The 14,688-nt window shown below is 37.8% G+C and overlaps 1 protein-coding gene across 9 annotated transcripts in view; it reads right to left on the reverse strand.

The window, feature by feature from the left end:
• Positions 1-14,688, reverse strand: part of DMD (dystrophin) — a 1,715,077-nt gene that overhangs the window by 1,301,438 nt on the left and 398,951 nt on the right. For all 9 annotated transcript variants that reach the window (XM_030575515.1, XM_030575505.1, XM_030575489.1 and 6 more), the window contains one exon: positions 13,362-13,481. In XM_030575515.1, the coding sequence (XP_030431375.1) occupies positions 13,362-13,481 (120 nt within the window). The remainder of the gene's footprint in view (positions 1-13,361; positions 13,482-14,688) is intronic.

The raw sequence follows: 14,688 nt of genomic DNA on the forward strand, positions 1-14,688 counted from the left end.
ATTTTGTGGCAAGGGGTCTCTTCAAATTTTCCCCATTTATTAGTAATTAAAGAAAGAATTGTGTCTATGGTAGGGATTGTGGTTTATGATAACAAAAGTGCAGCATCTAAATAGTTGACTTTTAAAACAAAACCAAAAATTCCTATTCTCCCCCCCACACACACACACACACCCAAACCTCTCATACAGTGCAGGAATACCATGGATCTACAGTATGAGTACAGAATCCAGCAATGTTGTGTAGTAGGAATTGCAAGAATGTTATGTCACAGTCCTCAGTAAAGTAAAAGGCACATTGCAGATGTCATCTGACTGTGCGGCCAGGCATGAAACTGACTGCATGCCACAGCTGAAAAGTCAGCGTGTGACATGCTTTCCACTTCATTAAGAAACAAACCAGAACTGCTCTCATACATTAAATGAACAATTTCCAATATGAAGAGTTGTCTGAAATCTTATACTGACACACATTAGAAAAATAAAAAATATCACTGATCAACCTTCAAAGAGAGAATGGTAGATTTAAAACAGTGCCATTTTTTTCAAGCAGCATATGCACTTGATACCATAAGACTGAGGAATACCCCCTTCCCTAACATCTGGATGTACAGGTACAAACTATGCTGCTAGATTTTTTGAGTTCATATTAAAGTTCATCCTTTCGGTATTTTATTAAGGAATGTCCTAGTGGGTATTAGTTTAGTTTCAATATTAGATCTGGACAAATAATGCATAAAAAAAGGTTTCCACAAATAGCCATTTGATTTTTTTCATTAAATAATTTTATCCATGTATATGCCCCTTTTGTTTGCTTTCCATAAAAATTTATGTGATCAAGTTTTACAAGCTCAGTTAATACACATTTAAAAAACTTCTGTATGTGAGTATCCTCGACTGCACTCCAATGGTGACATCCTTTCATACTCTCATTTAACTTCAGTAGTATTTCAACAATATTTTTTTTTTACTGGCTTCCACATGTACTGCCTCTGATGTTCAACTTATTGAGGAAATATGCCAATATACTATGAAAAACCTTTTTTCCCCAAGGAAAGGATTGTAGTATGTACTATGTTGGGATTTTTTTTTCATTGCAATTTAGGGGAGATCACAGTAAAAAGGACAGACACAGAAGCAGAAAAACACACCATCAAGCTTGAACTTCCAGCCTCCCAGGTACCCTTCAGTCTGCCTCAGAGCCAGGACTTCATTTCCCTTTCATAGAGAACTTTGAAATGTTTGCCTTTCCTTACCGTTAGAAAGAAATTGAAGTTTGAAATATCAAAATCCTTTACAAAACAGAATTATCTTTCGCCACACAGCTGTACCCAAAATACTGCTTTACTGTTCCATTTGAATTTTCATTCCTTGATCTTCACTTGTGCAGGTATATATTTTTCTGCCTGCCAGCAAACACTTGTGTATGCTCTTTACATAGTCTAATATGCAAGCATTATTATTTATTTACACTAGCAGAACCCAATAATTACAAATACTAATGCCTGGCAAGTATGCAGGTGTTAAGACTATTTAAAGGATTTGTGCGAGCATTAGAATTCCATGTTTCTGCAAAGTGAAGGCACAAGTATGTTGTGCATATTGCATGTGCACAATTGACAAGTTCTCTCTTCAATCTGTAAGCTTAGATGCCATCTATTTTTTCAGATCAATCACCAGTTAATTTAGTTTAGAATGTTGTTGGTATCTCTATCCCTACTTGTAAGAGACTATTAATACATATCTATTGTGAAGGACATAGAGCTTATTTATGAATACTGGATATGACCTGGTTATTTGGGATAGTTGCTGTTTGCCGATATTGGAACATTGAAATGCTAACTGTGTGCTTATGTTGGATTAGTTTAATAGCAGGGTTGTTAGAAAATTAATAGAAAGGCAGCAAATAACTCCAGATAATCAACCTCCCAGTAAACACAGCAGGTGTCATTAAGAGAGGGAGCCTGAGTTAATAGCTGGGAAGATGCTACTTCCAGGCTCCAGCCAAATTTACAAAACTTTCTCTGCCGAGACTTGGAATCAAAAAAACATTGAGCAGTTAAACAGCCACTCTGTAGGTGGGGAGGCAGTTGTGAGGAATCTGTCTGCAGTGAACAGACAGCTTCCACTGGTGAATCTGAAGCAGCAAGCCCTGCGTGGCCCACTACAACAGGGTTGATGGTAAGGAGGATTGATGGTAAGACAGATGTGAGTATTGACCTTTTTGTTGTGTTAAAATCCCTTTACTTTTATGTTATTTTTCCCCCCTTTGTGTTTTAGACTGAACAATACTTTGGTTTGAGAAAGGTGTCTGGTCACTAGTATTCACCACCAGTCATAAGCTTCCGAATGGAATAAGTGCAATTGGGCCTGCTGAGTAAGTATTGTTAGACCTCAAGGTGCTGTAGCCTGGACCCTGGTTTAAGAGTGGGAGAAGCACACGATTTCACCCTGAGAAAGGTGATGGACCGGGGCCTAATAACTAAGGGATGCACTCAAAGAGACCAGATTGGAGCCAGAAGTGCAGCTCGCTCTCTAACTGTGCCATCTACACCACACACCTGCACAATTTAATGTCATCATAAAATCTGTGCAAAACTCCCAACCTGTATATACTTGGTGCTTTAATAAACCCAATTTCACAGAGCTGAAAACAATTATAAGCCAAATCATCTGGGAGGAAGAGTTTAATTAGAAAAACGTGCATGTTATTTGCAAATTATTTAAGAACACCTTACTAGATGCCCAGAAAGCTGCAATCCCCCAACTGAGGAAGAAGCCAGTGCTGGTTAAAATATTTAACCGGTTTACAGTGGAAGTGAAGAAAGCTATATTAAGAGAAAGAGAAAGAAAGGAAGAAAGAGAAAAAATGATAGTAATGAACATAAATCACAAGCTAGGAATTGTGGGAAATGATAAGAGAAGAAGAGGGATACAAGAGAAATATACGGCCAGCAAGTTAAGAACAATAAGGATTAAAAAAAATATTAAACTTGCACCCAACAGCTTTAATAGAGCTGGCTGAGCTGCTTGCGGACTATTAATGTTTATTTTTAATAAGCCTTGGAATTTGGGGAGTTCCAGAAGGCTAGAAGAAAGCTAATAATATGTGTCAATTTTTAAAACAGGTAAGTGGGATGACCTGGGTAACTAAAAGCCTGTGAGCCTGACTTACATACTGGGCAAGATAATGGAGTGGGTGATACAGGACTTGATCAATCAAGAATTAAAAGAAGGTAATGTAATTAACACAAATCAACATGAGTTTATGGAAAATAGATCCTGTCAACCTAACTTTTTTTTTTTTTTTTTTTTTTTTAAACAGAGAGGGTAATTAACCATTGGAACAATTTACATTTTCATGGTGGATTTTCCATTACTGATCCTTTTTAAATTAAGTTTTGATATTTTTTCCAAGAAGATCTGATCCAAGACTTATTTTGAGGAAGTTCTATGTCCTATGCTGTACAAGAGGTCAGACCAAATGATCATAGTGGGCCTTTCTGGCCTAAAATCTTGGAATCTATCAGAAGTACAACACTCTCCTTTCAACCCCCCTCCGTAGAGAAAGTATATGAACTGAGAAGATGGGAGAGGAGAAAGGAAAAAGGACATGGGATATTCTAGTTAAGGAAGAACTCAAAGGAAAGGAGAAATTATTCTAAACAACTCAAACTACAAATATCTTCTCTAACAAGAGAACTAGAAAAGGCCACTGAGGCAGCAAGGCTAGTTGGAGTACTTACTTCTGTCTCTAATGTGCTTATGACTTTATTGGAGTGGTTGCAGAGAGTAGACAATGCCCTCAAATTAAATTGCACTACCTTAAAAACAGAGATGGAGGAAGTAGTTACTTCTTAACCTGAAATTATTGCTACAGATACAGCACTGGTCACAGCAGATTTAGCAGCTGCACTGGTTGCATCCAGCAGTATGGTCTATAACCAAGATGAGAAAACAATGGCTGTTGAAATATGTAGACATGTTCACATGCAAAGCAAAACAGGAAACACTGTTTTTTATCTAGTGTAAGTGTGAATTTTGGCATTCCTCAAGATTTTTTTTTTAACTTTATGCCACAGAATTATCATTATTTGTCACTGAGTGATGTTCACGTAGGGGGAACAATTAAGCTATGGTGAATGTGGACTTTGTAGGCCAAATGTTTCATTGTCTGTCATATAGATATCTGATTCCTCATGGGTAAATAATTTTTTGTTGTATCCTTCCAGCTAATATATGACTAGCAGTATCCAGGATGGAGTTGTGTGTTACAATGCACTGCAGTTTCCAGTGTACAATACAATACATTAAAATGGATAGAGAGAGTAGATTTGAAAGGTGTGGAACTTGTATTTGCTGCACAAATATGAACAAGTGCCTATCATTTAACACATAAGAGATGAGTATATTGTTCAGGCGACTGATCTATAACCCTTTATAACTGTCACATTATAAACATTTCATAACAAAGATATGATGGAATTATTCTCAATAGCTGTACAGTCAAATACCTTTCCAATTCCTGGAGCCATAAGAACTGACATTATCTTTCTTGCTGATATTTTAGCTACACGCAAATTTCCTGCCTCAACTTATGCAACCCCCCCAGCCCTTTGAAACTACTACTGAAGGAGCTGGTCTTTGAGTGCTGATTACCTGTTACTAGAGATTGGATTTCAAAGGCCCAAGCTGTATAAAGAAATGTTTGAACTGCCACCAGAATGATGGTTCTGGTTCTGAATCTGAGCCAGCTATAAACTTGTAACCAGAGGGAAGATCCGATTTTGGGTTTTGAAGGACTGGCACCTATCGGAGCCAGAGGTTGAAGTTGGGGGTGATCTCTTGTAACCTTTATAGCATTCCAGGTTCTTTTATTGTTTTCAATGTTTTCTTTGTAATGATTTTACCTGAAGAATAAATGTGCTTGCTTAGAAAGAGCTGTGTGCTAACTTATAACTGCAGACAATTACACTGTTGATGACCTCAGGAGAGAAAGCAAACATACCATTTAGGCAGTCTGGCTTGCTTGGAATACCACAGTATAAGCAGGGCACTATGGCACCTTAAGGAGCCCCCAGTCAGGAGGCAGTGTTCTCTGCCCATGAGAGGGGATGGCTGAGGAGCTGCGAACCTAAAGTGGGTATCCTTGGTGGACTATGGAGGGCAAATACGGGTGCAGTTACCATGAAGCTGCGATACTTACCTTTTACTTTACAGATTTCTATTGCACACTATTCTTCTGAAGCTTTCTAAATAAAGCAACTTATCTTATACTTGAGCAGCTTTGTTTATATCTCCACAGATTTTTTTTTCAGTCTGTCATAATATTTTTCCCAGATCTGGACCTTAGCGTCCAAAATATGGGTGTTAGCATGAAAATCTCCAAGCTTAGTTACCACCTTGGGCCTGATAAAGCTGCCACCAGCCAGGAATCTATACAGTGCCTGGCGCACTGTGGTCTCTCCAAAACCTTCCCTGGGGGACCCCCAGACTCAGATTCCTTGAGTCTCACAACAAAGGGGAATAAACCATTTCTCTTCCCCCCTCCGGGTGTTCCCTCCCTGGGTTCCTGGAGAGATATACAGAAGCAAGCTCCCTGAATCTAAACAGAGGGACTCCACCCTCCCTGTTTCCAGTCCTGGAAACACAAGAACTTCCCCCCTCACCCAGAGGGTATGCAAAGTCAGGTTAGTAAATCTAACACAAAGAGATTTTCCCCCTGACTTCTTCCTCCCACCAATTCCCTGGTGAGCTGCAGACTCAATTCCCTGGAGTCCCTACTAAAGAAAAAACTCCAACAAGTCTTAAAAAGAAGGCTTTATATAAAAAAGAAAGAAAAGGACATAAAAATGGTCTCTCTCTATTAAGGTGACAAATACAGGGTCAATTGCTTAAAAGAAAAATGAATAAACAGCCTTATTCAAAAAGAATACAATTCAAAACATTCCAGCAACTACACACATGTAAATACAAAAGAAAACAATATAAACCTTATTGTCTTACTAATTTTGTACTTACAACTTGGAAACAGAGATTAGAAAGCCAGGAGATAGAAAGATCACTCTCAGAGCCGAGAGGGTCAGACACAAGACAAAGAGCAAAGAACTCACACACCAAAACTTCCCTCCACCCAGATTTGAAAAAGTCTTGTTTCCTGATTGGTCCTCTGGTCAGGTGTTTCAGGTTATTGGTGTTACCCCTTTACAGGTAAAAGAACATTAACCCTTAGCTAGATGTTTATGACACAGTCTTTGCTCTCAGCATCTACAGTAACAATCCTACACATGGCTGCATCCCAGTGATCTATATTTAGAAACATTCTTCCTTAATCTAGTGGCCTGCACCAGCTCAATGATGCAAGGTCACTCCAAATGTTTGATTTGCACACTTGAGAAGAGGCTGTGTTTCCAAGAAAACTAAATAAGACAAAATACAACCCTCCACCCCAGACAAGCTGTACAAGTCCAAAGCAACACAAGAATTACACTTTTCTTTTATTGTCTCATAATTAGACCAGGCAAAGTATTTAAAAAAAATGATAGATAATGGTATTGATACATGGTTTAAACTGTGACCAGTACTAAACCAATCACTTCTAGTGACAGATCGTAGCCAATATGACACAGAGGTTTTGGGGGTAAACCTATTTAACAAACAAATTTGTAACAAATTTACAGGAACAAATGCCATTAAGAAGTCTTCACTTCTATGATAAGCATTGATTATTTAATCATAAAGTGCTCAGTTCTGCCACCTTTACTTATGCTGAATAGGATCTTACTCTGCTGGTAGCCCCACTGAAATCAATGACTCAAACTTCAGCTGAGGAATAGTTGTGGGGCACATTTTGGGGCTATCAATTTCGATCCAGAGCATAAATCATAGCAGCATACTTTCTCTCTCCCCTGAAATTCTACCCTCTCTACTCTTAGGAAAGGAAGTCTCACAGATTCCTACTCCAAATGACAACTGTTTCATTCATTAAAAAAAAAATGAGTCCTTTGAGGGAATGCTTTTTTTATGGATATGAAAAGATAAAATAGGAGAACAATAATAACCTGATAAAGATTGAATGAAGCAAACATGGAAATCAGAAAAATAAACAAAATTAACTGGCAGGAGCACTGAGGGTAAGCATACAGTAAATTATAATAAGCAGTCTTGAGTCTGCATCTAATGGAAGAATTTTGGTAAAAGATGCTTCTCTAATGAAGTCATGCTAACCACTGCTGGACTGGATGGACCAGTGGTCTGTCGAAATTTTGTTTGTGTCTACATGTCTAACACACAAAAACAAGGGAGAATTTCAGTACATTGAAAATGTATATGTTCTGCAATAGTCATTATGGTATTAACCCTGATTTACTTTTCTCAATCTATTCTGATATAAGAAATTTTTACGCGAACTATAACAATGGATCATAGATCAAAAGATAACTTTATAAACGTTAGTACTGATACATGATAAACTATGTAAATAAAACTACCTTTAACATCAGGGCCTGGGTCTCAGCTTCCCTCAACTAAAAAAACAGGAAGGACAATCAGGAAGCACGTTAAAACTCCACAATTCTCTAGATGCAGCGTTGGGCAGAGGGGACTGTTCTAACTTGAGCTAGCTAGTGACTGTCCCTAAGGTCCTTTTGGCTACTGAGTACAGTTGGAACAAAATAGGCTCCAGTCACAACTCCTTTTTGCCTTCTGTACCAGGAAATACTGGAAGGATAAAGTCCCTCTGGTCTAGTGGTATCAAGGTTCACATAACAGAGTAAAGACGTTGGTGAATTTAAATGAAAAATAAATAGTAGGTTGTCTAAAAGGGATCATGACTTTTCATGTCCAGGTGGTGATCCCCTATTGACTGTTTAAGTCTTTGTGGTGAACAAAAGGAAGTTGGTTGTGACTCAGAGATGTGGGGGTTTGGTGACTCAAAGAACACAAATCTTGTCATTTTCTTGTGGTGTGGGAGGAGGCTGAAGGAGGTTAATCTGATTTCTCACTTCCAAAGGATGTTAGTGGAGGAATTCTTAACTCCCAGTCCAGGTAAGAAGCTTGTTTGATTTTCTGGTACCACTGTACTCTAGTAGTCATTGTCTCCAATCCAGCAATACTGGAGAATTAAACAAGCTTGTTACCAGTACATCAGCAGTCCACAGAGAACTGGCTGGACACATGGTACTAGCTCTCCTTGTTTTTATTGCAATGTCACATTAAAATAAACAGTTAAATACTTTCTTAATATTAATTTTCCATTTAAGCAATTTCTGTAGTTCTTGAAATGGAAGGGAAGAGGGACGCTCATAATTTCTCTATAAAAATGTGGCCCATGATATGACAAAGGTTTAAAATACCTGCTCTAGTAGCTTTACCTCAAGTTTACCTAAGAGTGACTCACTCTTTCAGGCAGTATTCAAGCCTCTCTGGTGACATAACAAAGGATGTTGGGAAAAGATTGCCTGGCTGGTTAGATATTGGATCAGAAGGCAATTTAGGATCTGCTTTGGTTGAAGGTTAATAAGATGCTGCTGCAGTCTAATTTCTTTCTTTTATATTCCCTTCTGGTATACTGGTCTAGGTATCCAAAACAGTTTAAGAGCCCCCACTGGGAAGCCAGATAATGAAATTCAAATAGAAGATGACAGATTATTTCATTTTGACAGATAAATATTGACCCCAAAAGAACACTGGTACCTTATATTTAAAAATGGAAGGGGCAAGTAATGCAAGACAAGGAATATCGTACATGGATAGTTGAAGTAACTCTGAAATGTTTGTCCCTCATTAAACACTGTTTCTGTTACTTGTCTGCTCTCTAAATTTCAGGAAAAGAGTAAGCTGCATTTGACGCCATGTCCAGGGAAGTTTAAGAGCATATTTTCAAGAAGTAGGCTCAGGCATACAGATTTATGTGTGTGCCAAGAGAAGTACAAGTTGATTGTAAAAATCTCTGCAATCTTATAAAAGAGTGAGTTATAACCTTTTGATAAGGATAAAAATTGCCACTACTAGGTGATAAAGTGAATACTATGTTGTGAAAGGGGCTGGGACTGATTTAGTGGCGCATATGGTGCAGTAATTGTATGAGGTTTTTGCATCCTGGATTCCCAGGGGCGGAGTTGATGTCAGTATCATCTTAGAAGCATTAGTTAGGCAAGCCAAAGAGCTTTTAAAGTTTTTTTTTTTTTTTTTTTGCAGAGTTGTAGGTAAGGCCAAATTTGAATAGGTAGCTGCAAATAACATACTGTGGCTCTTATGCTGCACATATATATATACACATGAAAAAGTGGGATTCACTGGATACTGGATGGCAAAAGTAGATTTTAAATTTATGAACTGTTAATTTCATCATAAAAATAGTGAATCCATATTTTCCCCAGCACAGAATTATTCAATTTTGCTAAAGCTAGTGGTTTTAATTAATAATTTTGTTTTAACAAGAGATTTGTCTGTCAATGAGATACTAGAAAAATTCAAGGCACCTATGGAAAAGAGCTACAGAGACAACCTTAATTCTGGTATTTCCTATCTTAAGTGTTTGACTTTGCTACCTTAATGTTCTTTTAATGTACTTTTTTAATGTAATATTGTGTGTGTGTTTTTGCAACACATTTTTAAATAAGCATTTGATAACATTATCGTGTCTTTTACAAAACCAAAGTTGAGAGAGATAATAGCAGGTAAACTCTGATTGGGGCAAAGTGAAACTGAGGGGAGGAAGTCATGACATTCTCCAACATTTTATTTCACCATTTTCTCACCTCTGAAAATTCACAGAAGCAGTAATTTGGCTGTGAAAACATGGACAGGCAAGATGTTTACCCTCCCCGCCCCCCAAACAGCAGTTGTTCTAAAATGGTCGCATTTTCATTAGAAATGCTTCAGTAATAAATGAAAACTTGACAGAGAATGGGTCAAATTTCTGAAGTTGTAAGACATGCCAAAACACTTAAGCATCTAGGAATTTGAATTTTAACAGGAGTACATATTTTGAATGTGTGTGAGTATGTAGACTAGCTTGTATGTCTCACTTTGCTACTGGAGCTACAAGTGAAACATCCATCTGAACCATATATAAATAAAAAATGCACTAGTATTTCTCAGGAGAAACAGAATGATTTGTTCCTAAGTATAGCTACACTGTACACAGTACTGCTAGTTTGTCACACTCCATAGTACATCGTGCCACTAACACCCTAGAACAAGGAATCTCATTCAGCTTGGAGATTTCAATGCATATTTTCAAGGTGGAGCTATACCATCAAGAAAGCATCAGAGTGCCAATAAATGTAACTGCTGTTTCCACCAGTAGTACAATGAGGAGGGGGAGAGCTGATTACTTGACCTTGGTCGTGAAGAAGGGCGAGGACAGTAGTGTTGAAGGTGTGGGGTGGACCCACAGAGAGAGAAGAAGAGGACCTCAAAAATGTCAAAGATCGCATTAAGTTTGGGTGCTTATTTGTTTTTAGTCACACCTCTGAACTTTCTGAGATGTGCATATCGCTATTTTGTATCCTAAAGCATAGGTTGCATATTCCCCATAAGTACTAAATTAATGCTAAATTATTGTCTATGATTGCACTATTAGCTTTTTTCAACTCCCCACCTACATGCTCTCTGAACAACAAAATGGCAGCAGAAGAATGTCTTTAATGGGGGCAGAGGAAGCCTAAATTGTGTTGTGAAAAGTCTCTTGTGCAGGGAACAGTAATGTAACTAATTATATTTAGTACATTTTTAACCTAAACACGCATTTCATTTCCATGAAATGAAAGGAGGAATTACCCTCCAGATGTTTCACAGAAAAAGCAGTCTACCCAATACTAATTTCATTTCAGAGGATGATGGGAACCACAAAGACCTATGTGAGAAAATAAAACTAAATCTCAGCTAAAGTGACAGATGAAACTGAGGAAGATTTTCAGATTTATCTTTCAAACATAAGGCATTACAAACTTTGTTCAATCACAGATTCTTAGGGTTGGAAGGGACCTCAGGAGATCATCTAGTCCAACCCACTGCTCAAAGCAGGACCAATTCTGAAATCCCTAAATAGCCCCCTCAAGGACTGAACTCACAACCCTGGGTTTAGCAGGCCAATGCTCAAACCACTGAGCTATCCCTCCCCACAATAATCAGACTCCTTATGTCTGTGAAAATCTGGCAGCGAAGTGGCAGTGAAGATGCTGCAAATAATTCAGGTCTAAGATGGCCACATCAGAGTTTTCAATTCCCAATGACGAAATTATATCTCCTTTGTACTTTACCATGGAACTTGTATTCCACCAATACAGGGGTAGTTCAGTGTGCCTTCAAAAGTCTAATTCTTTTCCATAGTAAGGGGAAAAAACATAAGTTATCCTGTCTTACACTCAGAGATTTCATAAACCTACCTATAGGGGTTTTTTTTTTCATGCTATTGTATCAGTATAGCTGTTAATACTCCCCGCTCGAACTAGTTTCTTCTGCACTTTTGAATCTCCTAGAGAACACAATCAGCTTGGAAGTTGTACATCATAGTCACAAGAGAACTAAACAACAGAAGACAATGAAAACGCTGACTGCCCCCAACTGATCCTTGAGACCTAAGGATCACAGTGTGACTGGTCTTGCCCAGATGTGCAAGACCCTTGTAACTAGAGCTGTTTGAAGTTTTTTCAACAATGTTATTCTCCCCCCATTGAAAAATTTCTTTGCCAACACATAATTTATGGGAAAAATAATTTCAACTGACAAATTTTGTTTTTCCAACAAAATTTAGAAATGAAATTTCTTATAATTATAGCTGAGTCAGCTGTTCTTCTGGGCACTTCTGGTACTGTGCAGTCCATTCACATACATTCCAATGAGGTTTACAGTTTAAAAGCCACATTTATATTGCTCAATGGCAATATATCTGTGCATATATAATTCAGAACAATATCTGCTTTTCTGACTTTGTGCTTGCATATTTAAGAATTCCGGTAATAACAATGGGCACATTTTTTAAACCCAAGTGCCTAAAGATATGCTTGTTAAATGTAGGAAATGCCATGCTGGATCAGAGAAGACTAACTGCATTGTGTGAAAAAACATTTCCTTTTATCAGTTTTGAATTTGCCACTTTTCCATTTCATTGACTGTCCGCTGATGATTATCATTTGCACTGAAGTAGCACCTAGTGTCCCCAGTCAGAGTTCCACTGTGCTAGGCAATGTGCAAACATAAAAGATTGTAACCTCTTTTGGGGCTGAGACTATCTAAAATAGATGAGAGGCAACTGATAGATGTGAACAAGGGACTGGGGGAAAACAAGCTAGTAGTGAAACATCTATTTGGCATAAGAAGCAGTGGTCACACTTTCTTCCAGTAGACTAGGTAACGTAACATTTATTCTGACTTTCCCTACCATCCACTAGCTCCCCCTTTTTTACACTATGAATGAGATATTATTTCAGTGGAAGAGGTGTAATTTATCACTTATTGTTCCTGTACATAGCATGGAAAGTTTAGAAAAGATCTCTAGTTCTTGGACTCCTCCCCCCCTGCTTTTTTTTTTCTTTATTTTTTTAAAAAGGTTAAGTAAGATTAGATGCTGTGGTATGTTGTTCCATGTTATGACAATTTTCCTCAGTTGATCAGCCACAATGAATACTGCATGTCTTTAGGAATTGCTCTTTTTGTAATTTCAGTACCCCAGTGGCACAGGATAATGCAGCATCAGGAACAGAGATGGTTGCAAACAACTCAGTTTTGTTGTTGAACCAGATGAACGTGAAATGCTTGTTTATGTCTGAGTCCTAAAACGGTTGCAGCCAACTTGTTTCCCTCTCATTCCCCTATTTGGAGATTGAGCATGAGACTAAACTATGTCAGAGAGAAGCAGCCTGAAGTAGCTGGCTGGAGAGACGACATTTCACCAGGATACAAAACAAATGCACACAGAAAAAAATGAGAAAATAAGATAAGGTGGTTGAGATTGCATACAGGACAGGTATGCTTGTACCACTGTGTCTGGAGTAACTCAGAGCTTACCAAATCATTTAAAGCTCATTTTGATCAAATATTTCAGACATATTGTCAGAGTGAATGTTGTACCAGAGAACCTAAAAGAAGGGTTTTGTGTACATAGTGCAGGAAGGCTGGACTATTGCTTTTTATCTTTAGTTTACAGATGGCATGTAACCCCTTTTTCTGATTTCATACCAAAAAAACTTCATATTTTTAAATAGTTAAGGCACTTTCCCCCCAAATATTTACATTTAGCCATGCACATAAAAACAGGACTGACAAAAATATTTTAAAAACAAACAATCTCAAATATTTCTTGAGGGATGTTTAAGATGGATGCTACTTTTTAATATATAAAGTAATTCAACATTTACCTGAAGTTGTTCTTCTAGTGCAGCAGTAGCTTTATCTCCACCACTTTCATCCACCACAACTACCATATGAGTAAGGGAATTCACCCTGACTTGTTCCTGTTCCAAGTCTTCTTGAAGTGCCTAAAAAGAAAAGGGGGAAAAAATCTATTATCGCTCTTTAGACAGGAAGATTCCAGTCCCCAAACACAGTTCTGTGCCAGAGTAGAATCTCATTTACTAAAAAATGGGAATACATGAGCAGTAAGGTGCTACAATATGCAAATATAGTTGTCCCTTTCTTGAAAACTGTCTAGTTCAATCTGTCTTTCTTCTCTAAGTGTTTAGTTCTCTCATCAACATTCAGAATGAAACTTTGGATTGAAAAAGATTTGTTGAGTTTGTGCAGTTGACATTTTATAAATATCAATAGCTTACTCATTTTAAATGGCTATTAGATTACTTTTTTAACAGTGTTTGTATGTGTTATAGTATTACACATAAAAACTACGTTAAAGAACATTATTAATGTTGCAATGTCGAATACGCAAAACTTAGGAAATACTAGTATTAAGGTTGCCTGTGCAACCTTAACTTTGCCCCCTGTTGTGGGTGCATTATGATGCAGTCTTTAATTACATGATCACATACTATTTTTGCCACAGGACCCCTGCTTCAATCAGTACACAGGATGATTGGTGCCTACTTAATGAGCAGCATATTCAATATGTTTTTTCTCCTCATTGTTCAACGTGTAGCCCCTGCCTTATTTACTGTACACTATTCAAACCTTGCTCTGAAGATAGTTTACATTTTACCTTAATGGACATTTGTTTTCTTTTATTTACTGAGTATTAATTACCTCATGGCCTTTTCTTTGGCACTAGACATGACAGTCCGAGTGCATTACAAACATTACTGAATTTATTTTCAGATGAGTGGAAGCATGCCCATTTTACAGGCATAGAGAGATTAAAGCCTGAGGACCATAGTACTTAGCATTGCATAACACTTTATATGTTGCAAGTACTGTTCCTACTGACTTCTTAGCACTTCTGGAAATCAAATCCCAGGGTCTCAAGTCAGGAACTCAGAGAGGAACATATAGAAATCACCTTTAAAAAATTTGGTTTCAGTACTTGCCCAATATCACACAGGAACTCTGTAGAACTGAATTCCATAGGGCAGCATAAAACTGCCTCAGACATGAGACTATCCTTTCTCTTCCTGTGACCCTTGCTTGTTCTCCTTCTAACTTCTGCAATAAGTGAAACAGAGGTCCTACAGACAACAATATCCTTTACTACACAACCTTGTTGCGTCCCCAGAGCAGCTCTGCCCTGTGCACTGA

The sequence above is a fragment of the Gopherus evgoodei genome, chromosome 1 (genome assembly GCF_007399415.2).
Source record: "Gopherus evgoodei ecotype Sinaloan lineage chromosome 1, rGopEvg1_v1.p, whole genome shotgun sequence".
In the NCBI taxonomy this organism is placed as follows: domain Eukaryota; kingdom Metazoa; phylum Chordata; order Testudines; family Testudinidae; genus Gopherus; species Gopherus evgoodei.